At 50.1% G+C, this 10,442-nt stretch overlaps 1 protein-coding gene across 2 annotated transcripts; it reads left to right on the top strand.

Annotated features, from left to right (window-relative positions):
• The first annotated feature begins 857 nt into the window (after positions 1-857).
• Positions 858-8,020, top strand: LOC144717997 (progonadoliberin-2-like). Of its 2 annotated transcripts, XM_078593855.1 has the most exons (4): positions 858-1,162; positions 2,812-2,976; positions 6,266-6,358; positions 7,641-8,020. In XM_078593855.1, exons 2-4 carry the CDS (start codon positions 2,836-2,838, stop codon positions 7,683-7,685), a joined length of 279 nt encoding a protein of 92 aa, XP_078449981.1. In that variant the 5' UTR covers positions 858-1,162; positions 2,812-2,835; the 3' UTR covers positions 7,686-8,020. The 2 variants fall into 2 exon arrangements, 1 of the variants encoding a protein (XP_078449981.1); XR_013585170.1 differs by lacking the exons at positions 858-1,162; positions 2,812-2,976 and adding an exon at positions 5,752-5,897 and having other exon boundaries at positions 7,641-7,687.
• The last annotated feature ends 2,422 nt before the right edge of the window (positions 8,021-10,442 follow it).

Raw genomic sequence — 10,442 nt, 5'->3', positions numbered from 1 at the left:
CGGTCCGTAGGGTGACCTTACGGGCAGGATCCATACATTCAATCAACGAGGCATGTCAGCGCAAAAGTAGTTATGTATTATTTATCTGGGAGTCAACATCACTCTCCGAGTGCATCATCACGCTCCGTCAAAATATTTTGGCTTCGGCCCACATTACAAGGCATTATGATGAATCGAGTATTACCTAAGCTCCAAATTGCCTCTCACATACGTGCATAAGAGCCTAAATGAACTTATATTTAGGCATATAAAGTATTGGCGTAGGTCTGCAACATAATTCAGAATTCGCAATCTGCATGATTAAATTAACGACGGTAAAATATGTCTTGCCGCACTCGAAACGCGGATAACACGAACCATTAATATGACTATAATTGTTACATTTCCTATTTACTGCGCCTTAAGTAGACTTACTCATGTAAGTCCTCAAAGCTTGATTTTGCAAAGTAATTTTAGTTGAGCGATATTAATGACCCGGGTGGAAAATCAAATTCGGCTAATACATGTGAATCTGCTCAGGCGCTAATGTCACGTCACAATATATGCAAAATGGATGCGTTCAATTAATGCGCTAATGCGTTAGATCTTGGGCTAAGTGTGAGCGCATTTAATTGTTTCGTTAGCAGGCCCCTTTCACTTCCGAAAATAAAAATAAGTCTCGTCTTAGTCAACCACGCAAGTTAAAAATTTACCGACGATTCTACCATAACTGTTGAAAATGGAAATAAGACGCATCTCAGAGCGTTGTATCGGGGCTGATGAGTGGGCTGCTTGCATACCTTAACTTCGCATCCACGCGCTTCTCAACCTCTCCCTAGCCTCATTCATTATATCCTTCCAACAACCCTCCCCACTCTCTCACTGTCACAGTCTTTCTAACAACCCCCCCCATTGCGTCTTTAGCGCGCGTTCTCGTCCGCAGACTGTGCAATCAGTGTGCCCTAATGGACGTGTCGATTCGCATTCATTATCAATCACTAAGAGAGCTCTGGGGAATTTTGTCTGATTAAGGCTCATTTTTGGAGAGCCGGTATATAAAGGTTAGCAGGTCCCACGCACACGTACGCTCCGCATCAACTCCCCGAAACAAACAGATTCCTCTGCGAGCTCGTCTTCGCTCGGTGGTTTTGTTTTCTCAACGGACCGTCTGGAATCATCGCAGGTGAGCGCCTTCGTTCAGGTACGCGGGGTCCCACGGTTGCCCTATTCACCTTGCGCTTCCTTCATACGCGGATTCGTAATCGTGTTCGTAATGAAAATACGGCAGTCCAATATTGTGCGCTTTGCCACGAAATGTATAGCTGGTGTCACGAGGTCAAATGTACACGCACGCACGTGCACATTTGAAGATTGCGCACGCGGCTATACTGTCTATAGACGGTGGAGCGGTGGCACAGTGGTTAGCTCACTTGCACTGTCAACCTTGGAAGACGTACGTTTGATCCTTCGCCACGGCTGACACATCCACAATTCTGTACGCGTTGTGTAATCTGTGCGGTCCTTTTTTCGTGTGTAAATCCACTGCTGGATGATGGCTTCCCCAACGCCGTGTGGAAAACAGAGACATCGGGAGCATAGAAGTACAGAACAGTGGATTGTGCTGCGCTAACCTCACAGCCTATGGGATGGTGGTCACTCATCCGAGCACTTCGCCAGGCTCAAATTTGCTTAGCTTCTCACGAGATCGGAAAGTTTTCGGGCGAGAAGGTCGATTGCCCAGCTGGTACATCGAAGTGAGATGCACAGGTGTTATCTTGGAGAGCGCAGCGCGGGTCGCCTCCAGCGTCGCATCGTGTAACGCACTTGCCGTGTGCAATGCCGACTGCAGCGGGTGGAGCAGAGAGTGGTTCGCGCAACCGGATGACTTCGATTCCTGTCCACGGCGACCATCAATAGTGGCAGTGACCAGAGTGGTGAAGTATGAACAAACTCCCTCCTCCCCCGTCAGCGTAATCCAGCAGTGTTATGACAAAGTGCTGTACATTTAGCTTTAAACAAACAGCGGCGATATGTGATGGTATAGGTTGTGCGCGTTTAAATAATGTTTGCTTGGGTTTGTTTGTGCAATTGGGTGCGTTCTGCGTGGACACAAATACACACAAAGGGGGAGTTGCTGGTAGCGCGCACCTGTCTAGGCAGACACGGTACAAGAGGGGGTGGGTGGCCAGCACCACGCCCGGCCGCCTTTGTCTCCCTAGTTGCGAAGTTTACACCAACGCACCAGGTACTCATTTGAGGCTGAGTCGACCTCGGGGACGCCCAGGACCGATTCAGACAATAGTCACTGGTGTTGGCCGTGAGCGGGAATCGAATGCAGCCTTGAAGCACACACACACACATACACACGTGTGCTGATATTGGCCTTCATAGGTGCTCGTGAACATCACTTGCCCCAAGTCTGTTGAGGCTATACGGGGGATCTTTGCCTTCGTGCCCGTGTGGACAATCGCGTGGCACGGCGGTTATCTCACTGCGCTCGGAAACCGACAACCCGAGTTCAATTCCCGGTCACGGCGCCCAACACCCAGTCCTGGGCCCGAACCGGTCCTGGCCCTCCTCTAGGTGGACTCGACTTCAAAACGAGCACTGCAGCTCGTGCGCTGTGTAGACATCGCCACTGACGACACAACGGTTCTGCCCCCGGGCGTGTTGCTGGTCACCCACGCACCTGGTGTGCCGTGCCTGCGGAGGCTTCGTAGGCCCGCGCGCGCTCGCTCACAGCACTTGCTTATCTCCCCAACAAAGTCTGTGAAGGCTAATAACCGGGGGGGGGGGGGGGTGGTTCTTTGTCTTCGTGTTGACAATTTACAGAAGCCACACTCGGCTGCTGTAGAGATGGCACTGCGCGGTCAAAGTCTGGCTCTGCTGCTGCTGGCGTCGGCGCTGCTCGTGTCGCTGACGCACACACAGCACTGGTCCCACGACTGGAAACCCGGAGGGAAACGCGACCTGGAGGCCATGAGACCACTGCTGGAGGTCACTCGCACGCGAGCGCTTTTGTCTCTCCTTCCCCCCACCTCCCCCCCCCTCTGCGTCCGATGGACGAGAATGTGTGCTACGAAGAAGGGCAATTGCCCGAAACGTCGCCCGTTACACGCTACATGTTGCCTATTGAGGCAGTGCTATTGACGACGACGTGGTCGATGTTCATTTCGCGCGTGCCATTACGCCACTGCCAACGCAACATGACCAAACAATTCGTTAGACGCGAGACCAGGGGGTGGGGTGTGGTCGCCAACCTGCAGCTCTGGAGCGGCGTGCAACTCTTTAAGGTCTAGCTTCGAGACGCGATTTATCGAGGACCACCACAATATCGTATTCGCATTGCAGTGGGGGCGCTCTTGAATTAGAGGGTTTATTTTTATACCGAATTCGAAACAAATGTCTCTTCTTGTTATTATGGTTGCCGACCCCTGCGCTAGACCACGGTGTATTGTACTCGAAATTGTTCAACGACCAGCTTACGAGTTATTTATTACGATTGTTTACGCAGGAGTCCTGGCACAGTTTTATTTTTTTAATATGTATACAATATTTAAATTGAGTAATTTACGGGCAATTGGACTAGGACACCGGCACACGATGGCCTGTTCTTGCGAATGACGTTAGGGAAACATTCATGTCTATTGTGAAAGGGACAGTCTTACGGTTATTACAACCGCAGTATTAACCAGGGCGGCCGCTGGAATGGAACCGTGAACCTCCACAACAAGAGGCGAACGCGCTCACCCGCTAGTTCACGTTACAAGCGAAGGCGTTCAAAAACTCAAAATGGTGTAAATGCTAAAAAAATAGTTGCACTAAGTTTATTTTGATTTTTTAAATGTATAAAGTAAATAAACTAGAGAACAGCCACCGAGGAGATGGAGTTATCAAATCGATGCCAGGTAGATTACTACATCGCACCATCGTGAGAGGAGGCGATGGCTTGAGGGATGCCTTCATCCAGCAGTGGATTGACCATGGCCGATGGTGATAACTTGAAGAAAAGTGTATTCAAGTGGTATATATGTGTGTGACTATGTGCGTTTTAACTAATGACATCCGATTTCATAGCGTTAATTACTCATTTCCCAAGTGCCCTTCGTGGGATGTTTATCCGATTTCTCGACACACATGGCATTTGGCAAGAAACCAAAGCGAACATCAACGTTCACATTCACATTATTATGATCTTCTTGCGAATGATGACAATTTGTTCAGGAGACAACCAATTTCGAGGTCCGTTAGCCGCGATGAGAGAGCGGGCTTGAGAAGAGAGACTTCGTGTAGTTTTCCATTCCTCCTCCGTCGAATGAACGCAGACCCGCAGTGGTTTATTACATGTTCCGCAGCTCAGATTAGCGCGGTTGTCGACATAAGGTGCGCGAAAGAAGTTCAACACACACACAAATCACTGGCTGGTCATTTTGGTTTGATTGTCATCTTGCCTCTCTCTTTAAACACGCAGATCGCATGGTCACAATCATACGATAGTGGACTGTATTTTATATTGAATTCACATTAATAACTATATTTGAACGTGATATATATGTGTATGCTTCGGTAAGCTGAAACTAACACTCGCTAATATGTGCATGTTTCAGTTAACATACAACATTGGTAGCCGTGGCACACTACGGGAAGCAGAGTTAGCAGTCAGTTGTGAAACATGGCAGACGTGGCGGGGAGGGGGGGAGATGAGCGTGAAATAGAAGAAAGAATGTCGGGACAGCAGTGCCCGGGACGGTCATAGAGGAGAGTGGCACGGCTCAAGATGAGCGCGTGCCACTTTTATTTCTGCCAGCAGCAACAGCAGCGGAGCCGACATCGATACGAAACACAAAGTCGCCAACAACAAATAACCAAACGTAATAACAAACACAAAAAAACAACAGCACGCGCTGCGGCCACGTGGCGCTGCTGCACGCGTCACGCACAAACACAAACGCGTCACGTGGTGGTGATGACGGTGGTAGACGCGCAAGCCACGCCCTCCGATGACAGAGCACAGAAAGAGGAGCGCTGGGCAGGCGTGGGAACAGGAGCGGTGGAGGCGGAATGACCGAGCCACGAGATCGGGGCGGGTTAGGGAGACGATAGGAGTGTAAAAGCAGAGAGGGTGATGTGTACGGGGGGATCAAGCGTGCGCGTTTTCGCAGATGGGAGAGATTAATTGCGGGTGGGTGGTTGGTGGTGGCCGCAACTATAAGTCGCGAAATTTGACGAGGGGCTTGAGCGGGTTTTAATAACGCGCACAAAAGTAATCATCGACAGCAACACGTTGGCCAACCATCATCAGCCTCGGCACGCTTTGCTTACTTACTTCGCAGGATTCCATCACCGCTGTTGGGCTTCTTCACGCATCCCCGCGATAACCAGCAGCAACCAACACAAATTTAAATACGCGCGCGGCAATTTTATATTTTGGCAGCCGAACATCGAGGCACCGCCATACCGGCTTAACTCTAAGTTCGAGCTCACTTTACCTTGTGAGTAGCCACTATTACCTGTTGCTGCCACAGCAGCTACCCGAGAGACTTGATGCTTGAGCAGTCCTCCCTCAACGTTGTGGGCACGAACGGAGCGCAGCTTCAGCGCAACAAACCACAAACAAACTCAATCCATTTCAAGAGCTGCAGAGGCAACTTTTTTTTAACATCCAGGAATAAATGTGCGCGGACCAGAGACACCTTCAAATAGGTTGGCAAAAAGGTGTCGTCACTCACGAACAATAACAGGAACCCCAGCATGCATTGCGCGTCACGATGCCATCACCTATTGCGGACATTCTGCACACAGCTTTGTGGTGGCCACGACCTCGTTTGGACTCACGTGGAGTACACGTGTACGTCTCTGGATCAAGCAAAGCAGCGTGAAGCCTGGATAGTGCTTTGACGGGTGGCCACCATGCGTGTGTGAGCAGGCTCTCTCCCCACCAGGGTTCCAGTCCGCCTGTTCCTCCGCCGTCACGCACAGCGCCCCCTCCTTCATCCACCGCTCACTCCTCCGAGGTCCCCTCCTAACCCTCGCGGTCCCCTCTCCCATCCCCTCCACCTCCGCGCATCTCTGTCACCTCGTTACCAGCTACCAATCGCAATTGTCGTCACACCCCCAGACCATGCCCCCTCGTCTCCGGTCTCCCTTTCTTCATACCGTGGGATTTAGGGGACTCTGAAACGATGCCGTCGATTCAACTTTCCGCAGCGGGATATCGAACCGGGCGGGTACGTCCGCGTGTGTGAATGTTACGCCTTTGTGTGTGCGTGCCACGTGATTTCGGCAGGAGCTTGAGGCACCGGACAGCGCGTTCGAATGCGACGGACCCGAATGCGCCTTCGCTCGAGTGCCGAGCAGTGAGCTCGTCAGGGAGATCATGGTGAGTAGCTGCACGCTTCCCTGCAGCTGCCCTACTGCCTGGGCAAGTGTGCAAGAGTGTCTGTGAAGAGGCTGCCGAGATCAGAGTCGTGTGACTTTTTAAATCCATTGATTTAAACAAAAAAAAATCTAAAAAAACTGATTACCAGCAGTAGATATACGAAGGCTGCTGCTGTTGATGTTATTATTTTATCTGGGAAAAGATATACCTTTGACAATGTTAAACATTCGCACCTCCGATTAGCACAGTTGGCTACGTAAGGTGCAAACGAAGTTCAACATACATACATTACTGAAATAGCGTGATTGTAAGAGTAACACATTTCCCTTATAAGGGAGTGGGGTTTGTGGGGGAGCGGTGGCGCAGTGGTTATCGAACTGCACTTTGAACACAGCGAACTGAGAACAACAACAATTGGACAATGCGAAACATAGAGAAAACAGTCGCCTGTGTTCCCACGTGTGCCGCTGGACGGGAGGTGATGGGCTGGACTTGGCGACATTATCGGCATTATCAGGCACGTCACGCTGGGCGCGGCGTGTAGGGGGTTTCCCGCCTTCCGAGTAATCGAGCAAACGGAAATAATCGATAATAATTTTAATCGAACCATAAAAAAACATGCCTATTATCATTTTGAGTAGATTCATCGACTAATCGCCGCCGCTCTAGTCTTAAGCAGCGTGCAATAATTCCGCAATTCAGAGTCAAATCAGGGCCCCCTAGCGACCCATTGCCAACTGCTGCCACAGAAGGAGATCTCAAAGACACTTGCCGCAGCGATCGACAGAGCGCTCCGTGTGGCACGCGTCCTTGTCGACAGGCCTTCAACGCGAGCACTCACGCACTCAGACACGGCGGTGACGTTATCTCGGTGCAAGTAAATAAACATACATTCCAGCCAATTCACCAAATAGATATGAAGTGTGTGTGTTTAAAAAATAAATGTTAAGAAGTGGTGGAGGGCAGGACCAGGCATGCCATCACTTGGCACTCACCGATGTTATCCGTGGCCGGGAATCGAGATCGGTGCACTGGGTTAATAGCGCAGCGCGCTAACCAGTGTACCACCGCTCCATCCGAGGTATAAAGCACACCGCTCTACTGTGTGCGGCCCTTTGCCGATCTACTGCTGGACGAAGGCTTCCCCAGTCCATCGCAATCTCTGACGATCCTGCGATGCAACAATACACCGGGCGCATGATCGGACTGTACATGATTGAAATGAGGAACGTTCTAATGGACGCGTTTGACACGATGCTGCTGCATAACCGTGTGCTTTCAGAGTTACCTCTCGCAGAAGAATTATCAAAGGAAAGTTCTGAAGTAAAAGCCCCGCGTCTCAAGCTGCAGACGAAGACAATCAACGCTCCCGACAATTCGAGAAGTTTCCTCGAGAGCGCCGCGTGACGCGAACCCAGTCAATGAAATGCCCTCGCTGTGGTCTGTGACGTCTCTTAGACCCTTTGTGTTTATTTAATTGTTCATCGCCGCTCAGCGTATCGTCAACATCACCGTGGCCATGTGCGTTTATGTGCACCATACATCGTAGCGTGTCCCAGAGTGGCTGTGTGTAGGTGGCGTACACTTTGTTATTATTGGTCACGAACAGGCCACGCGTAACAACAAGGCTTTGTCTGTGAATAAAGTTGTTATAAGCGATGACTCCGAGTGCATTTGTTTTTATTGGTGTAGACAAAGAAAGAGTCTGAGTGAGTATTAAAAGCAGTGCTCATCTGCGGTGGTTGACGCAGCCCCATCACTAGATGGGCTGAGCCCTGCACCTTTAAATCGAGATTGAAAACTCATTTCTTTAGAACTGATTGTTGTGTGGAGTTTGTTATCCTTCCACCGCACCTCCGATTAGCACGGTGCGAAATGAGTCCAGCATACATACATACAGCCACCGAGCCAGTGGAGGCATTTCCGCACTCCTGTGACGGGGGCGTGTACATCCATCTGATAACCACTGTTGACTTACCCACGAAGCGGTACCTATTTTCTCGAGCCCGAAAGTATGATGGGCTGAGTCAACCCCCAAACCAGGATTTGAACTCGCTACCCTTCCGTTTGCGAGATTTCTCGCTCTCACCGCTCAGCCACCTGACCCTAACTGACCTCTTTCCCAAATAACTTCGTTGGAAGCGGTCGTCGCGAGTGCATTTATTTTTTATTGGTAAAATCAACTCTTTAAACGCACGCAACTGCAATACGCGACGCGCGCGCAACGAACGGCAAAATGTTCCTACGTAAGCCAATGTGACAGCGATGATGTCACGTGTACGTGAAGTTGAATGTTCTGCATCGCAGAGTTTCCTTCATCTAAACACGTGGAACTCCATTGGGACGTGCTATTCCGTTTGCCAATAGGGCAGTGTACTTCACCAATGTTCATAGGGGAGGGGGGGCACTGCCGCCGATAAGACATCATCAGCGTGACACCCGCCACACATTTGAAACCATTGTGATTTGACAGCGATGATGGGGAGGTTTTTGTCACGTTGGTGTATTGTCGGGAGTCGCACTAAAGGTCGCCAGGGACTGGCAGTTGCGCGCGGGCCTTGCAATGAAGACCACTGCAATAGAGGCTTGTGTAACTTTGGCTTACGTGTTGAAATATGTATTTACAGCATTGTCGCAACAGAGTAAGGGCGGGAGAGTGGCGGTGATTAGCGCAGTGCTCTACGAGTATCGAACTCAGGAGGCCGTGTTCATAGCGCTAACTACTGCGTCGCTGCTCTCCCAAAGTCGAATACAGTACTTGCAGTAATTATAATAATACAAAAATCGTTAGACATATCCACAATACATTAAAGACGATGCAAAGCATCGCACACATTTGACTCTCCAATGTTTTCAAGTTGTACTGCGCGTTGCTCAGCATGATGTCCGACGTTTCGCACCACGTGCTCGGGACATCTCCAGGATCATGTCAGAAAACACACCGAAGACCTCACAACAGCACAGCCGTGAAAATCTAAGCAGTGGCAACATTCGCACTCTGTTCTATAATGCCCGTGACAAATCAAAGCAAAGTAAATCGGCACGTTGTGCAGAATCGGGTTACACGTCCCATCGACCAATGCAGCACTGGCTTCGTGGGACAAAATCATACGGAGTAATTGGCATCATCATCATGATTAGATCGCGCGCTCGCAAAGGTGAGGAGGCTGATGAATGCGATGGTGCTCAGTGGCTCGCGCCAGCCGTGCCCTTTGCAACAGGTGGCTCAGGAATTGAGTCTGCAGTCTGCTCGGTTTCGTCGCTTGCGTCTCCTCGTCTCCGCTAGGGCCGAGCGCCGATGGCTGTGCATCCATGTGATCGACGGTCTGCAACAGAGGGTTATTGGGGGCGAGTGAAAATCAACGCTTTACGTCGCGATCAGGGGTAGGCAAAATGCGAGAAAGGCATGCTGCTCTTTAAGGACTGCAGGTGCGGCTCTTGAAATTCGAAAAATAAATTGCTCTTATTCTTCTTTGTCTTGTGATTCCCATGGAAGTCCAGTTGACCATGGAAGTCCAGTTGACCATGGAAGTCCAGTTCACAATAGAAGTCCAGCTTACCATGGAAGTCCAGTTGACCATGGAAGTCCAGTTCACAATGGAAGTCCAGCTTACCATGGAAGTCCAGTTCACGATGGAAATCCAGCTTACCATGAAAGTCCAGTTTACCATGGAAGTCAAGTTGACCATGGAAGTCCAGTTCACGATGGAAGTCCAGTTCTCCATGGAAGTCCAGTTTACCATGGAAGTCCAGTTCACCATGGAAGTCAAGTTGACCATGGAAGTCCAGTTCACGATGGAAGTCCAGTTCTCCATGGAAGTCCAGTTTACCATGGAAGTCCAGTTTACCAAGGAAGTCCAGTTTACCATGGAAGTCCAGTTTACCAAGGAAGTACAGTTCACGATGGAAGTCCAGTTTACCATGGGAGTCCAGTTCACCATGATCGGCAACCTGCGGCTCCGGAGCCGCGTGCGGCTCTTCCAGGACTGCCTCGTGACACGCGAGTTATCACCACAGTGCACTGCGGCTCTTGAAACCTTGATATTGTTTTTGTTACACCGAATTATATAAATATGGATCGTAT

Source organism: Lampetra planeri, chromosome 4 (genome assembly GCF_965212315.1).
Source record: "Lampetra planeri chromosome 4, kcLamPlan1.2.h2, whole genome shotgun sequence".
NCBI lineage: Eukaryota > Metazoa > Chordata > Hyperoartia > Petromyzontiformes > Petromyzontidae > Lampetra > Lampetra planeri.
The sequence above is the reverse complement of the archived record's forward strand: the minus strand, read 5'-3'. Positions and strand labels throughout refer to the sequence as shown.